We start from the raw sequence: 18997 nt of genomic DNA on the forward strand, positions 1-18997 counted from the left end.
ATCAGTACGCATTTTCTTAAATTCTTACTATACGTTTGATATCCCAATAAAACAAATGGAGTTACAATTTTGCCACTGCCCTTAAATCAACTTCACAAACTTTATGTATAGTAATGATCCAATGTTTCACATTTTTCATTTTTGGTTTTACATAGTCTTATGTTTGGATTTTTCAAACCATTTCTCGGCTACTAATTAAGTTTGGTTTGGAAGCTTTTTTCACTTCCTGCTCTGCTATCTTCCATTAAAAAAATAAAATATAAATAAAAAAACGCTGAGGTAAATGATCTAAAGCATTGAACAAAATAATCTCAAAATTCACGTAAAAAACAGTCGATAGGAAAGTTTTTTTTTTAATTTTCAGCTTTTATTTTTTAAGAGAAAATATTTTTAACATAAACGAGCAAACCTACTCTGAGGACCGTTCAAGGTTATAGACCACTGATTGATAATTGTTGCTATATTAGGGGATTATGGGGTCAAGTGAAATAGTGAAGTATTCACTCTGCTTTTAGCTCGACATATCTGGTACTATTTTAACTATATAGTAATCCGTGTTTAATCTAGTTTCTTGTTATTTATTTTAAACAAGAAAATTCTTTGTGATTTTCAGTTTTCTAATTTATTATTATATATATGATTATTCATGACTTATTTGAAATTTTTGTGCATTAAAACGTTGGTAGTTTATTTATTTAATTTTTAAGCACAAAGGTATTAATTCATTATGATTATTCCTGGTTTGGTTTTATATACATATTTAACACAGTTAAGTCCGTTTTCACTTGAAATTAATTATGATGATTTATCATAAAAATCTTGAATAATTATGAAATTCGTAAAGAAATTTCTTGAGAATCAGGAGTAAGATATAACTATTAACAAGTTTATACGCCCTAATTCTGTGTTTTTTCCCTTATTTTCTTCCATTTCTCTAGAAAAATCAGGTTAAAGATAAAAATGTGTTCTTTCAGAACAACATTTAAGCATTACATTTAGTTTATATGCTTCTGAATCATTTAATAGTAGTATTGGCCTCTCAATCATCCAATTCAGTAATACTGCTTCAGTTTGAAACAGTCTTCAGGTAAATGCCAACTCACGAAATCCTTCTCGTATAATAGGCTTTCTATAAGAGCAGATTATAAAGCATTGTGGTCCACTTGATCAACATTACATAGTTTTCAATGTGCTCTAAATCCAATGTGCACTATGCTGTTACTTGCATTAGTAGATATACTGATTTAAGTTGAAATGCGTCATATTGAAGGGGGTAAAGGATTTGAATCTTGTCTGCCCTACATAATGAATTTTCTTGCTAAACTAATTGCGTTTGGATCCTATTAAATATAGCATTCTTGGTTGTATTTTTTAGATTTTTTTAGCGTCTAAAATCTTGTCTTGATTGTAAATATTGGATTTTAATCATAAGAAAACGTTGAAAAATTATTTACTTTTTTAAAAAACTGTTTTAAGCTGCGCAGTTCTGCAAAATTGATTCATGAAAATAATATAACATCTAGTAGTAGAGGAATGTGGGGCAATGTGAAATAGCGGGGCAAAGTGAAATAGTGAAATATTTACTCTGCTTTTAGCGCCACCTATCTAGTAATATTTTAACTATGTAGCAACCAGTCAAGAAAAAAATGCCTCCAAAAATCAAAGAATATGATAATGCAAGCAATTTTCAGAAATTGATACTCATGTTGTAATAGTTTGTTCTAAGTCAAAATTTGTTTTTGCTGTTATCAAAAGATTAATTTTTGTTATTTACAATTTAATTATCAATTAAGATCTACTAATATTCAGTGCATTATGTTTTTGTTTAATTTTATGCTTATTTGTACTTTAAATGATTTATTGTACAGTTAGTTAAGTGCGTGCGAGGCAAAGTGGATGGGGCAAAATAAAAAAGTTCAACTTTTTCACTTATTCAAGTTTGTCGTAAATCATTTACGTATTCATTTAATATATTTTTCATTCATAATCCTTTATTTAATAAATCCCTTTATTATTCATTTACTTACTCATTTTCTTATTTATTCACTCTTTTATCATTTCTCATTTATTAACTATTTTATATTATCTTTCATTGTTTTATCTCATTTTCATGTATTCATTTATTCTATTATTTACTCATATGTTTGATTAAAAATGTCTTTAATAATCGAATAGAAAATATTTCAATAGAAAAATATTTTATTTTTTACTTTGCCCCCATGAAAAAAAGAAGTAAAAAATGTCAACCTTTTTTTGGAAGTACAGTAGACCCTCGTTTTACGCGGGGGTTCCGTCCCACGGAAATGTCACGTAAATCTAAACCGCGTAAATTAACACTTAATATTAGTGTTAAAATAAGATTAGGTTCCATAGATTAAAAAAAAAATACTTCATTCTAGTGATGATTAATTGTAGAATAAGTTTAATGTGTTTTATACCGATTTCTACGCACAATATGCATAAAGAAAACATAAAAAGATTTCGTGTTTTGTTTATAAAAATGAACTGGCTATGATAGTCTTTTGGCAGTCACTAAGAACTTTTCTCTTTAATTCTTTGCAGCGCATTATCGCATGCAGTATCACTTGTTTCATTTCTATGATAGAATCTTCCTTAACAAATCAAAAGTGTTCATTTCTATTGTATAGGAATGGATCAAATGTTTAATGTGAACGTTTTTTGTTGAGTGTCACCGGTGTCGGTATCCTCGCATGTTTTGTCCTCCTATGTCACTCCTAAAAGCTTTTCTTACAGTGAGTTCTGAACTGCGTGAGTTTAATAACTTTACTTCTGGGAAGAGCTCTGGAACCCATCGCATAAAATGTCCCCAGTAGCTCAAGCTGTTTGCATTGCCGCATCCAAGTGAAACTGAAACTCATCCGCGTAGAATAAAATAAAGGTGTCAAATCTTAAACCGCTTATAATAGAAACAGCGTAAAATAAATCCGCGTAAAACGAGGGTCTACTGCATATAAACTTACTGCAAAAAATAAAAAGTAGTGTTTCAATGTAAGTTTTATTGTAAAGATATTGTTCTTTCTGTATTTACCGCAATTTTCAGAACAACAATTTTGAAAATAGTAAGTTATCTAAACTATTTCACTTTGCTCCACATTCCTCTACAACTTTTAAAAATTAAAAGTTCTAGTTAGCCTAAAACATAGCATGCTTCCAGTAATGAGAAGTTTTAGAGCTGTTTTTTAAGAGATGGATGGGACAGTGTGTCTCGAAGCTGTACAATCAAAAATGGTTGGCAGGAGAAAAAAAAATCTTAATTTAAAGGGACTTTATTATTAAAATATAATGTTGCATATAATAGATTTTAAAAAAATACATGAATCTTATTACATAAGCTATAAATTGTCTTCATCATTTTACACATTATTTTTTAAACTTTGTTCATTTGAATTTTTAAAAGTCTCTTAAGAAATGGACGAATGATGCATCTTTATTATTGTTTCACTTGTTTCTAAAAAATAATATTGCAATATAAGCAGCAAGTTACGACCTACATTGCAATATAGGCCGTATATATAGTAGTTTTGTCTTAACCAGGACCCACAACCCGATTATGACATCCAGAGACTGAAATTTTATCCTCGTTAGTGACTCATTAGTCTGAAATAGTTAATAACCGAACTGGAAGCAAATGTTATCTCATTGTTTTGCAATTATTTTATCAAATCACAATATTCTCCTCACGCGAAACTACTCCTGTCTTATTTTTTTACAGCAGTTAAACTGAAATAAATGCAATAATCCTCAGACTTCTTAATGTAACATCACCTGAGGAGTTGATATCATTTTCAGAAATGCAATAATAATTCAATTCAAATCAATATTAAGTTGTAAAACCTTTTTTTTTTCCTAAATTTTAACAATTGAAATTTTGAAAATTGGGAATGATAATATGTCCTAAAATTAGCGCTATTGATGTCACCATTTTTCGAAATATTCAACGAATAGGGTTGAAATTTATATGCATAAAATGAAATTTATTTTATAGAAGATGTAGCAAATCGTTCACTTCCTAGATTTAGCTACAAGTTCATGATGTAGTATAATGGCATTAAATCAATTGCACTACATCAACTGAAATATACTGAGACGCTTCTAAAGTAACGTTCGCGTGGATGTTAGAATTTATGTTGATGATTCTGAGGTGGAAATTTGATTTAATACCGAATTTAAAATAAGCGACCAACTTTTAAAATATTATTATCCATTCCGGAATTTCTCATTAGTCGCATATTAAATCTAAGTTCCGTATATTTTAGTTACATGCGAGAAGTTATATTTCGTGATTTTATTAAAACTGCTTTGTTTAAAATTTATCGTTGGAACATTTATTATCGTAAATCATTAACTTATTTAATAAATATCTTCGAAACGGGAGTGTCTTCATTTTTCCTCATTTAGTAGATTTTTTTTTCTTATTTCGTTAACTTTAACTTGTTTAAAAAACTTTACTGCTTTATTATTAGTTTGATTTTTTTTTCAAATAATAGGGTGTGTCTGCTTGTGTGCATGTATGTGTGGGTTTTTCTTTCTTTCTTTTTTTTTTTTTGTGCATTTAATGCATATTTTAGCTTTAACTTTTATTTTACGCTAATGCCTAACTGTTCGCAAACTAGAAAAGTTATATAAATTTGGACAATTGAATTATTGTTATTGTTTTGAAAAAAAAACCTAGATTTTTTCGCGCTGAAAGAGAGTTTTTTTTTTCTTTCATGATTCGATTTCATTTGCATTTTTGTCTAGTTTTAAACTACAATTTATTTACCTCTTAACTCCCTCACTCCTTCTTTTATATAAACGTTGAATCGATTGGCATGAAACAAAAGAAAATCTCCTGAGCCATTGTATAGTTATTTAAAATTAAGAAATATTAATTAATAAAACCATTCATAATAAAGTATTAACTTGGCTCAAAAAAGCATAAAATTAAGGATAACTTTAAGCTACGGGAAGCAACTTAAAATCTAAAATGTATGATTAGTAAACATTTTCTATTTCCCATTTTTGTTCTGCAGCATTACAGGCTTTAATTAAAGCATTATATTAAAGACATATTACATGTAAGCAGAGTAGTAGAAGAACATCAATATTTGAAAAAAAACATTGTTTTTTATGTAGAATAAAAATACAAAACGGAAAGAAAATAAATCTCTTTGCTGAAAAATTCCCCATTTTCCAGAATTATATTGGTAAATGGGGAGAGAAACATAAACATGCGACACATTAAAAGCTAAAATTTTTAGTTGGTCCAAGTATTTCCCGACAGTACGTGCATTTATTAACCGAAGAACATTTATCGCTTGGCAAGCGAGCGTTATGATGGTGCGGTATAGTTTTTTTAAAAGTAAGCTTAAGTTATGTAATAAACGAGTATAATGTTTCTTTTACTGAAACTGTTTTAAGTAAGTTTAAACATAAAAAACTTTGAAAACAAACAGCGAGATATTTTTTAAGTGGGTTTAAGAGTTATGTTATAAATGAGTATAATATTGCTTAATTTAAAATATTAGTAGGATTTTAAAAACTTCAAATCGGCATTTCTAAGTTTCCAAACTAACTTAATTTTATTGTATTTCGTAATTTGCAATGCAGAGTTTTGCGAACTTTTTTTATGAAATAAAGAGTAAAAACTTATTTAATAACTTTGCCAACTGAGTGCGGCAATAGGTCTTCAATTTTTCTTTAAATCGAAATTATTAAAAAATTTAAAAAGGTGCAAAGTTAACCGGAGTTGATTAAAAATATTCATCAACGTTAACTAATTGCGTATAATTAAAATCATCTGATGTAAAAAAGAACATCTAGGAAATAAAGATTTATCTAATAAGGAAAATATTTCAGTCGGCTACAGGATGAAACCGACGAAGCGAAAAGTAAAGTAAAAAGTTAAAAAAAAAAAAGCTTTCAATTGACAAAACTGTCGCATATTTTCACAAACCTTATAGATAGCTAATTCACTGTGAGTGCGTTTGTGTGTGTGTGTGTATATATTTTAGATTATTTGTCACTGTGGCATTTACAACAAAAATCAGACAGGATAATTTTCATTAACTAAGAAAATCAACTTGATCTTAAAGTATTTTTAACGTAAAATCTAGCTTTTAGTGCAAATACGCAAAGCCAGCTAAAAAAATGGATATTGAGATAAATATTGTTTGAGTTTTAATTATTCAAATAAATAAATAAACAGTTTAAATAAATACGAAAACGCAGAAAACTGTCAAATAGGCAACTGCAAGGTGAAAAAATATTTATTAAATTGTATAACTGTTACAAAATAACACTTAAAAAATATAGGATTTCATAACACTTCACATCAATAATAAAATACTATAATAACTATGAAAAAAATGGAAGCATTTTGTAGCATCTTAAAAAAACTTTTAAATTTTAACAATGTGAGTTATAAAAAAACTCCAGTACTGCCAGAAAACTTATGAATATTACCAAAGGAAACAAAAAGTGCAAAGACAGTTTTAACTGCTAAGTAAACGAAATATATTTTCCTCAAGAATAATTCTATCCGCTTATGGTTCATTCTTGGAAAGGAATTAAATGAGAAAACCATTAAAGTAATTGTTATGAGCAAACTGAAGAAAAGTTGTAATAACTACATTGTATATGAGCAGCAATTTCCATTTCTTATTTCAGGAACTTTTTCTTACTCTGGAACACGAAACATAATTCTAAGACACTTTTTGGAAGCAGGCAAGCGTGTGAAGTAAATTGATCGTTTAGGATGAAAAGTTTATATTTAACACTTAAAACTAAAGAAGTTGCATTAAAGTGAATGACGATAAGTTCTTAAAATCATAAAGTGGGTTTTTTCTCCACTAAAATAAGCTTATGCAGTTTCTTTCAGCTCGAAAGAGTGAATTGCTTGTTTAACTGCGGTGATATATTTTAACTTTTATTTAATCAGCACAGAATTAAGTAAAAGAACATTTAGTGTAAAAGAATGCAACTGTACATGGGTTATTATGCTAATTACGTTTTAAATTTAGCGATTTGTTTGAAAGTAAATCGTGTGTTGTTTGATGCATGATAGTTGTAGTTTTTGAGGAAACATTTGAAAAAATTAACTTTATTTTGAAAATTGTACTTGAAATGTGTTTGTGGTAAATTAAACTTTTTCTTGTAACATGACGAATTCTATTTTAGTTTTTTTTTTTTTTTTTGATGTAGTGGAAATGTTTTGAATAAAAGAGAGTAAAAGTAAAAGTGTACTGTAGTTGCAAAAGGAGGGCGCAGGGGGTTGTCGTTACGTGTTTCGCTCATTCCAATGTGACTCTACTTCACTTAGAGGCAAACAAGTAACTGCAAAAGCTGGCATCTTTGAAAACTAATAGATGCGTCCGTTTTCACCAGTAAACCGGAAGTTAATATTTCCATAACATTGGTGGCCATACTGTACCCTAACATTACGTAAAATATAACTTTGATCTACGCTAATTTAACTTGCAATACCTCAAAGCTTTTAAGATATTTGACTGCAAAAAAGAAAAAAAAATCTAAAATCTCCCGGAAAGAGTAAAAAAAAAAACAATGTATATATATATATATATATATATATATATATATATATATATATATATATATATATATATATATATATATATATATATATATATATACATACATATATATATATTGCGCTTTTTTTCTGATTAATTGTACAGAATGTTACTTTGCTTTATGTTAAAAAAATTTTGATCTTGTTTAACAAGTTTAACAAGAACGTATTTGTTTGATTTAGAATAAATTATTTAAATAAATCTGCACGAAAATAGGTTTGAATATTCATATTCTCGTTTAGTAAGTATTTAAATAATTGTTACGTGTTTACAGACAATATTTCAAAAGAAACTTTACATATCCTTTAAGTAGGAGTGTAGATCCCCATAAGAGGATGGGCACCCCTACATAGCTGCACCCTCTCAAATGTTACAGGGCACTACCCGAACGTGGGCTCGTCAAAATGAGGTTAAAAACCTCTCAAATTACCCCCCGCCCCTTAAAATTTCAATGGCGTTATGAACCCATCTCGTGCGCACCCCTGTTTTAAGGTACCAAATAGACAAAACTAAAACACGCAGTTTTATTTTGTATGCTAGAACTTCTAGAATAGAAACTAAGTATGACAAAAAGCTAATGAATGTAGTTGTAAGCATAATATGTTTGTTGTTTTGAAAGTTATTAGCTAAAATGTTTTACAAAAAAAAAAAAAAAAATACTATACGGGCTCTTATTCAAAGAGTCGTAGAAAATATCTCACTTTGTAAAATATAATGCAACTAATACTATCAAAATGGCGACGCTGCAACTGTTGCATTTAGGGAAACTGTAGCTGTGCCTCATTATGTTATGACTAATTTGGCTAATGGTAAAATTTCGGGGATACAGACGAATGCTTGTATTTGTATACATAAATACCAAAGTACATATCTCTATTTATTTGCACAAGTTCACCCATGTTCTATCGTCGAACAACGTAATGTGGAATAATTTCGTGAATTATTCTTGTTTTCTAATAGCTAAAAGAAGAAGGTTTTTTTTTTTCATAAAACTTTCCAGACATTGTACGTTATTTGCCTCTGTCAATATGACAAAAGCTGGAAAAAAACACGATTTTACAGCCGTTTACTTGTGCTTGTTTTCAGTCTTTGCATAACAAATAATGCATTCATCAAATATTGTAAATAACTTAATGATCATTACGTCCTTTTCGCAGTTTCCAAATTGCATATTTTAGAATGGTCAGCTGATACGAAAGTACATACCTACTGTTCTTTAAGAACATAATTAGATCAATAATATTCCGAAGTTGTTAGTTGGCTGGAGATGTATTTATGGTTTTAGACACGAACATACTTAAAAGTCTTTAGTTTGAATAGAGCATAAAAGATCATCATTTAACGCTTTGTTTAGTCACGCAAATACGGAAATGACCTTTTTGGTTGAAAATCCAAAGCTAAAATAGTGCTGAGCTTTTGTAATGGCTGTTTTTTTTTTTTTGCGAGTTTTTGAAAACATGAGAATAAACGCCGTTGTAATTAGTCAAAGTTATACATTTTTAATAACGTTTGGCAAAAAAATCAATATATGCGTCGAAATGTAGTACATCTGAAATTTTTGAAAGAAATTTTTGAAATTAGAAGCTAAATATTTTTTGAGGAGTCACATTTTTTAAAGAATAAACGTTAGAGCTTCTTTTTTTTTTCTTTTTTTTTTTTTTTTTTGAGGTGACATTTTTCAGTAATAATTTTTCTCGTTAAAATATATGCTTTATTTTTTCTCTAAACTCCGCCTGAATAAACCCAACGTTTTCGATTTAGTATTACGGTTAAACTCGCTTTTAACGAACGCTAAGGGACCATGATATTTGCTCGTTATAACAGAGCGCTCGTAAAAGACGAGTTCGTGGAAAAAAAACATAAAAATTCATCATAGTTCTTTTTTTTTTTTTTTTCTCTTTAATGCAGTACCAAAGAAGTTGGTTAATTTGCTTTGAACTATCTGAATATATCTTTCGTGTGTCAATGTCTTCGAAGAATATATATACACACATGTATAATTTTTAAGTGCTTCTTTACTCCTCAATTAAAAAAGTACTGTCATTGCTTGTTCACAGGATTTATAATTTATCACTAACTTTCGGTTGACATTGAAATGACACAGAAATATTATTCGTTTTAAGCGGGATTTGCGCGTTAAAAGCGAGTTTTGTTCCCACAAACTTAACATTGTACCAACCAAGTATAACTTATTTATTCGCTAAATTCGGGTTCTCGTTAAATCAGGTATCTTTATAAGTGAGTTCGACTGTATAATAGTATAAAATATCGTATTTGCAGAACAAACTTTGTTACGGGACATATTTCAGAAAGCCATTCCAAGTAAAAACCCTAATCTGAGAAAACATGCATTGCTTCTTCTTTTCTTTCCTAATTATAATTATCCATTCTTTTAGTTAAAGTATTTTTTGCTTATTGTTATGCATCATAGCACACAATACATGATAACAATGAAATAATCTTTTCAATCCGAAAAAAAGTGTTTTCTTATAATTAAGAATAGTAATTAATTACATGAAAGTAGTAAACAGGGTAGCATTATTTTTTAACCTTTAACATTTTCCATTGGAGTCGTGTCAACAAAAGTTAGTTGAATTTGGAAAACTAGACGGTGGACTTTTTTTTAATTTTGTGTGTGTTGTTTACAGTATTAATTAAATTTGTTATGATAGATGAATTAATATAAATCAGGTTTTTCCCTAACTAATTAAAACATGAATTTTGCTCAAGACAGGATATGAAGGATTACGAACTCAAAGCATTCATGGGTGTTAATGAAATGCAATTTATCAACTTTTTCCTTTGTCTGCTGCAAAAAGAAAATTGATTATATGTTGGTTTTTTCATTGTATACCCCTCTGCAAATAGCAAGGTAAAAAATAATTAACGTATATTGTCGGTTGATTAAAAATAAGTACTAGTGCTAAGCTCATTATATTTTTCTTTTTTTATTTCTTTGTTATGTAGCTTCTAAAATATTCAGCGGAAATACTCATGCCTACAAACAAGGTAAAAAAATTCAAAATGATAAACTCCTATGCTATAGAAAATTGTCAGTATCTTGCAGAAGGTCAATCAAACTTCAAGTTCATTTAACAGATAACAACTCTTATGACTCAATTATTTGCCAGATTTTAAAAATGTTCTAAAGAAAGATTACTTTAGATGAATTGATTCTTTTTTTTCTGTGAAATGCCTAATTTTATATTCATTAAGCCTTATAAAAATGAAATTAGCAGAGATTTGCTCCGCTATATATGCTAAAAGAACATATATTCTCTAGATTTATGTGCAGCGTTTCTTCGATGGGGGTAAAATAATTCACGTTACAGGAATTAAAGAAATATCTTAGCAAATAAAAGGTCGAATATTTTTGGAAGTTTTCCTTTAACCTTTTAAACACTTTCCAGAAAATGTTTCAAACATTTTAAAATGTTTTACTTGTTCGGCAAAATTTGAAATGCTTTTTGAATAATGAAAGCCTTACTGATCAAAATTTAGTTCAGGGAAGTTTGTATTTTCTTAACACATCTTCTTTTATGACTTAATACAGCCGCCCGAGAGGGCCAAGGCTTACCTTGCCCAACTGAGTTTTCGTGACCAGAGGCTCTGGGGTGCAAGGCAAATGTTCCGGTTAGGTGGTAAGCCAAACGCGGAACCCTCAGTGTTTGGTTCCCAAGCACGCTTGGTACTCATTTTTCGACCCACTGAAGGCATGAACGGCTGAGTCAACCATGCCTGACCCGGGAATAGAACCCGGGCCGGTAGAGTCGTGGGAGCGCGAAGCGACTGGGCTTCTAAATAAAAACTTAGTACATAATTATTGTTAGTTTTTTCTATTTTCATGCACTGAAAGATAAAATTAGTTTCTCTTTCGAATGTGCAATAAGTACCGTTCGATTGGTTAGCAATCGGCACTGTTGAGAGCATTTGGAGTTCCAGCCGGCTGCATCCAGAGGAAGTTACAGATGAAACTCTAGTGAATAGGATTTTTCCATGCCACATCAATTCTATGAAAGGAATAATCTATCCATTTTTGTTACAAATGACTTAAAGACCATATTGACCCCTGCCGTCTTTTTAGGTATAATGATCGATATTTATACATTTATGAAGCGAATAACTAAATAGTTAAATAAACTTTCATATAGTGTCATATGATAAAAAGTCAGAAAGTTTAATTAGGGGAAGGTCGAATATCATCGGACACTTAAGCCTTTTTAATCATAACACTTTTTGTTTTATTAGTAAAGAATTAGTTTTTACACTAAATTTTGCTGTACTAAGTTACCTAACATAAATTGTAAACTTTGGTTAAAAAAATATGAAATCTTGTTTTTTAAACAAATTTTTGTCAAACACTATTTTTGGCCAATTTTAAATTTTGGAGGGTTGTATCGGACAAAACATTAAAATGTTGAAATAAAAACAAATAGTTCAGAAATAACATTTTAATGTGCAAAAAAATGAAACTAACAAAGTAGTTGGTTACTTAGAATAGTATAGAAGTCTAAAAATGAAAATACGTAATATTTTTTTTAATAAAAGTTGGAAAATATAGCCTATGGTTGGTTTAGGCCTAACTGAAACAAATTCATTTTAAACTTTGGAACACAAATCACATGTGTAGTAAAGACTGTCCGGTTGTAGCTCAGTACATTTTTCATGTGCCCAACCCTTACACGTTTGGCATTGGATCCAATCTTCTTCAAATGTTTCATTGCAAGTTATGCAGTGAGTCAGCTCTTCGTTTTCCTGCAGCTCATCAACATACTTTAACTTTCTTTTAGTGTTTTCTTTGTTTTTCATTTTAGGTTGAACTATTTTTTGTTTCTTTGGCATGGGTTTTTTCCCCTTTCTCTTTTTTTTTTTTTTTTTTTTTTTGGCGCTTCTCTTCTCTCAATCATTTTTTCTCTCTGCTAAATTTTTAAACTTTTTCTAACAAGTCCAACGTTTTCAATGGCTTCTTTCATATCTGTTTCTCATCCCTTTTATGTCGTGATTTTTCCATTTCAACCTGTTGGACAAAGAAAAACACCGTCAGTATTTTATTTTGGTGCCAGTAACTTTGTCCGATACAACCCGAAATTGTTTTGCCCAATACAACCCGACTGTAAAGCTACAGTTGTTTAACCACCACTAGGTTATTACTTAAGCTAGACACTTTTATAGTTCATAATACTTAGATTAATATGCTATATGTCCAAAAGGTATAACAATGAAACAATATAACTTACTCTATGTGTAAATATATGCCCCAGAAGTTAAGTTCGTGCACTGCAATTCTCTCAACAAACAAACAACTAGCTTTGCACACCAGAACGAACGGTTGATTTGAACCAATATGGCGTCTGTGACTTTCTTCTCCAATACGGCACACTATGTTGACCTAGTACGTGCTGCCCCTGGCGGCGGAATTAAGAAGCAGACTTTGTCCGATACTACCCGCTGTACGATACTAAACGACCTTCCCCTATGCTCCGTTACATATTATTCTAGTTGTTAAATAACAAAGTAACCGAGCGACCACACAGAGCCCTCTGTCTTTCTGCGAAAGTTCATTAATGTACCGAGTTTATTTTATTTCAATTAGTTGGCTCAGTTTTTTCAGTAAAATAGAAAATGTTTAAACAAATGTGCCTACCGAAATCATCACAGGAGAAGATAATGGTTAAATACGGTACCATTGTCTCACCTTTGTTAAAAGAACAGTATTAGATTTTTTTAAATAATTATTTTATGTTACCAAGTTTTTAAAAAAAATAATAAGACAGTGCGAATTACTGTAAAATATTTAAAAATCTTTTTAAAATAACGGAGAAATTTATTTGAACCCATCACTTAATCACTGTGTAAACAGAAATATAGCATTACAGTAATTTGAAATACCTGGCTTGATCTCGATTGCATAAAAAAATACATATATAATTTCTTGCAACATTAATTCCACAATGTATTCAATATTTTTTTCAGTTTATCTTGATTTCAAGATATTTATAAAAACATTCAACCTCTTACCCACACACTAATAGCATCTTAAAGACCATTAAAAAGTCAAACAAATGTGTACGGAACGTTTTTAGTTTTAATCCAAACGCATACTCTTTCACTGTGGCAGGTACATATATTTGAACATACTTTAAGTACTTTCAGTAAGTTAGTTACTTTTTTTTTTTTTTTTTTTTTTCAAAAGAAATAAATATCACATCCATTAAGAGAATTGACGTAAAAAAGTAAAATATCCAGGAAAGAGGAAAGTCGAAAACTCTTTCCTTATGACGGATACAGATAATGATTAAATTCAGGGGACGATTAATTGATACGTGATTGGAGAAAACGGAAATCTTCCGGAACGGGGAAGTAGGGATTAAAGGTATCAGTGGAATTTAGGATATTTTTCGGAAGCTTCCTGTAATTTGATTTCTTAAAAAGTGCTTCATCAGATATTTACGTTAATGGGAAAGTTGCTTTTGAAATTTGTTTGCGTCGTGTGGTTTAAAATCTTAGACATCATTAATCAACTATTCAGAATGCTTTTCGCAAAATAATAATGAATGATTTTACCATCGATTTTCCACATAATGTTTAAAACAGAAAGTAGTGTGTATACGTTTGCTTTAAACTTAAGAATTACTTTTTAAACAACTAATATTTTGATTGTTAAATTTAAAATTGGTGGTATGTTGCTTATCACATAAATGGCATTTTAAGTTTTAATTTACTCAAAGAATAAGAACTCTGAAGTTTAAATTACAGGTTCTTGAATGCTTTTTTTAAGTAGATGCATCAAAGAAATGTTTTTTAATTTATTTCCTTGGCATATATTCATTTAAAAAATGTTTGTGCAAAGCAGGTGTTATTAAAATAAAGGAAAGTTTCTGTACCGCATAATGATATGTCTTTTTCTAATGTCATAGTTCAAATTTAATGAAATCATTCATATAAAAGAAATCACAAATCACTTCGTCAAATAAAATAAATACCTCTGTAAAAAGTAAAATAAGAAGTATTTATGCTATTTGACGTTGTTTTTTCTTATTATATTTTGTCAAGATCAATACCATTAAGCGAATCAGAAATGTGTTTTCCTAATCCGTGAAAATAACGCCAGGGAAATGTTTAAGTATTAAAAAAAACCGCAAACTACAAATTTAAATGTAGTTTTCACTGGAATTTTAATCAAAGAAGTATGTTGCAGTGGTTGGTAAACGGCAGTTTCTGCAGAGAATGAATTTTCTAGATAATTAAAAGAAATACGTTTTGTATTCCTTACCATCAATAGGGTAATGTTGAAATTGGATGTTTTCTCCGCTTTTTTTCAGTGGAAAACCAAACAAACAAGTTTTTACAATAAAGCTAACGTAGAATCGATGACAAAAATGGAGAAACTGAAAAATTAAAAATGAACAGTAACTGCCCCTTACCTGACCACTGCAGTATAATTCAGACTATATTTTTGTGAAATGCGAAAATTTCACACACAGACATAGCATACCTATTAATCTATAAACATTGGACGACATTTTATGGCTATTTAAAGCATGAAAATATTCGCTAAAGATATATTCATTCCAGAAAAATTAAGCGATCATCACTGGAGAAAAAATACCACAAAATTTTTGAGCACGCGCAGAGTAAGAGTTCAATGGTATCCTGACAAAGGAAAATTACGCATAAGAGGAAGATTACATATGCGAAAATTTTGTTTTATATCTCGTTTAATATTCATTTGGACAATTTCAGAATAAAAAATGACTTTGTTTTGTCCTACGAATTTAGATCACGCTTAATGAACAAATGAAGAAAATATTTTGTAAAAGTATTATTTCAGCCCTTTAAGGAAAAAAAAACTAAACGAATGGAATCAGAAACTGTATTATCTTATAGAAACAGGTTTTAAGTTATTACTCGAAAATAGAGACAAATCTTCTCTGTAGGCTTATAGTAAACACTATGAAAATGATCTAGTTTAACATTAAAAAACAATCATATCTTTTATTGCCTTACATTGCAACGTATGCGTAGCTATATTTGAACTTCTTTGTTGATAAATTTACATTTATACAGGTAGATTATATGTCAGGGCTGTCCAACTGCAAATAGCCCACGGACCAGAATTCCCGGTCACGGATCACCTGGCGGGCCGTAGTTTGAAAAAGTTGAACAGTAACCTCTTACCTCTTATAAAATAACAATTAATAATGGTTAATTATTAATTATCAAATAATGAAACAGAAGGATCATAAAACAGTTTGCTTACATTTTAATGGGAAAACTAAGGCCGATCCACCTTCTTTACGAAGGCAGGACTGTCAACATCGATGTATGTCAACATCAATGCGGGCCGCACAATATGTGTTGGCGGGCCACATGCGGTCTGCGGGCCGTCAGTTGGACAGCCCTGTTATTTGTGAATTATTTTTTTTACCGTATAATGCTTGCTTTTATTTTTTTTATTATTTTTTTTAAATTTGAGTTTACCAAACCCAAGCTTAGGAAAAGAGGAATGAAAGGAGTAAGAGTTATTTACACATTTTTGCATTCCTTTTTACTGTACTTGTACAAGCATGTTTTCTATTTATTGTACTTTTTTAATGGTATGAATTTTGTTTATAGTAATAGTTTTAGAATTCAGTTTTCTTCATTTTAATTCTAAACAAAATGATTTCCTTATTGAAAAATCAATACACACTTATAAGAAAAAACGAAAGATTGAATTGAAACAAAAAATCCTTTTGTTTTACAGGTAAACTAATATTTAGAAACCCACTGCACGAGATTAGAGTGCATGAAGGAGCGCCACCAGGTCTGTACGTCACAACTGTCCGGGCGTATGACTCTGGAAGAAAACCTGTTTTATATAACCTACTAGATGTGAGGGACCATCAATATTTTAGCATGGAGGCATCTTCCGGTAACATATCCACAGCAAAAAAGATTGAGAAGAAAGTAGGGGAATCATTTGAGGTAATCATTTTTCAATTTTCAAGCCAAAAAGTAAGTTTTAATATTTTGATAGTTGCATTGTTATTTAAGTGCAGTCGAGCTCGTTTGTAACGAGCACAAAAGGATCAAATACTTCCTCGCTATAACGAAGTGCTCTTAAAAACCAGGTTCGTCAGGAAAAGCAAAGAGAAAAAAAAATGCATACGTACTTGCTTTGTCACTTTTTTATTTCTCTACATGGCCAAAGATATTAATTAAATGTCTTTAAACTATGTCATTGTACCTTTGTTGTGTTATTGCTCTATGAAGAATACTCATGGCTTGGAAAATATCATCATATGCATTCCTTGCTTCAATAAAAGATTGAAGTTTTTCTGCACACTGAAAGTCACTGAGCATGTTGAGATTGGTTCAGATTGAAATTTTTCTTATTTAGGGTTATCGTTGTCATTTCTATTACCTTTTCCCAGTTGTTTTAGCCTGAATTTGTGTTATAAAATTCTCCTATATTAAGAAAATTTCACAAAGATTATGATAAAATTGGTGTCAACAGAGATATAATTTTCAAATGCTAGTTTACTCTACAAATTGAAAAAAATAAATAAATAAATAAAAACGTGGTCGTCATGACTTGTTCTCAAGATTTATTACACTTACTTTCGATTGACTTTAGAATGATAAAGGAGTTTTCCAAGAAAGGATAAACAGAGCTAGAGGTCAATAGAAATTTTATAAATCACAAAATTATTGCTCGCTTTTACAGGCTTTTCTCGTTATGAAAGATTTATACTCTTATAGACTTAGCATCATGTAAGTCAAGTATTCGTGTATTATCGCAAAATCTGGTGCATTGTTTTATCAGAGCTCTTTATTAGCGAGTTGTATTGTATTGTAGAACCATATTGTAAAATTACTTATATAAAATTAATAAAGAGTATACCTCTGTCAGTGTTTATTATTTTTTTTTATTTCAAAAATGTTATTATAGTTCATTTTTTTACGTATCTTTAACATTTCGAAATAATAAATGTGAATATTATTTATTTTATTGTGAACTAAGGAAAAAAGATTACGGATCTTTTACAGCCTATTTAGCAATAAAACAGTATGCCTAAAAGTTCAAAGAATCTGCTTATTCTAAACAGGAAAAAAACAAACATAATAGGTCGTCAATAGACCGTCAACCCCAAGTATTAATTGATAAAAACTCTCGCTTCATTGTAAATAGATTAAAAATTCTCTGATTAGCATGCTAGTTTGCTCTCTCAATGATTTAAACTAAGAAATATTTTCAATAAAAGCAGTAGTATTCGGCAACTAAAACGACTACGATGACTTGGTCTTTGAGCAATGAGAAGTCGTCTATTATAACCATTCGATGCTATTATTTCTATAAATAATAATTTGAACAGTAGTATTTCCCAGATAAAAATGTTAACCCATGAAAAATTCCGTTAATGCTTGTCAGGATTTAAGACTTCGTTCAGTCGGTATAAATATTTATTGTTATTGGTGCTCAAAATAATTTTCTTTTAGAAATAAGAGTTATGAAGTAAATTGTTATGTGAATAAACACATAATACTAATTCGCACTTATTTATCTTTAGATAATTGCCGTAGCTATCAGCCAGGGAGAAACCAAATTGCGCCAACTGCAAATAGTCGTCACTGAATTTAACATACATCCACCTATTTTTGAGCATGACGTCTACCGGACAGAACTACATGTTCGTGCAAAAGTTGGAGCTGCAGTTTTGAGGGTAAAAGCCACCGACGAAGACACAGTGTCTTACAATTCTGAGATTTATTACTTACTTGTCAAGCCGGAGGACCCGCGTGGAAGATTCGTTGTAGATGCAAGAACAGGACTCTTGACTCTGGCCCGGTCTCTTGAATCTGGTACATCAGAACCCACAGTAGAGCTTGGCGTGATGGCAGTGGATGGCGGCTCACCAAAACGCAACGACTTCTCAAGAATTCAAGTTTTAATCAAGACGATCTCGGGTAAAGTTTTGAGATTTCCGTTTTAATAAAGTATTATTTCCCAATAAATGTTATTTCGATGTTTTACAAGGAAAATGGTTTTTTAGAAACTCTTTTCTTAATTTCAACTAGCAAATGTCATTAAATTACATAAAGACTGGAGTTTTAACAACGCGGTTATAAACTTGTATTTTTCTTGAAATTTGCTTTGAAATTTGCGTAGAGGTAAGGCATAATAAAATGGATCATAATTCCAGATATTTACACAATTATAATTGTACAGAATTTTGAAAGAAAAAAAAACGAAAACGAATAAAAGAAACTAACAAGATCAAATTTAGTTAAGTTCATCATAAAGTTCAAAGCAAAGAGCTAATAAAAGCAAATACAAACCTATCCTTATCAAAAAGAAATCGTTGAAGATGATATTGATGTTGGAAAAGTATCGTCTTTCGAAGAAAAATTACAGCAAGCTA

The 18997-nt window shown here is 30.1% G+C and overlaps 1 protein-coding gene across 1 annotated transcript in view; it reads left to right on the forward strand.

Moving 5' to 3' along the window:
- Nucleotides 1-18997, forward strand: part of LOC129230454 (uncharacterized) — a 99647-nt gene that overhangs the window by 31905 nt on the left and 48745 nt on the right. Inside the window, exons 4-6 of the mRNA XM_054864852.1 lie at nt 11146-11233; nt 16339-16559; nt 18146-18542. Of these exons, the coding sequence (XP_054720827.1) occupies nt 11146-11233; nt 16339-16559; nt 18146-18542 (706 nt within the window). The remainder of the gene's footprint in view (nt 1-11145; nt 11234-16338; nt 16560-18145; nt 18543-18997) is intronic.

This window comes from Uloborus diversus, chromosome 9, assembly GCF_026930045.1.
Source record: "Uloborus diversus isolate 005 chromosome 9, Udiv.v.3.1, whole genome shotgun sequence".
Taxonomy (NCBI): Eukaryota; Metazoa; Arthropoda; class Arachnida; order Araneae; family Uloboridae; genus Uloborus; species Uloborus diversus.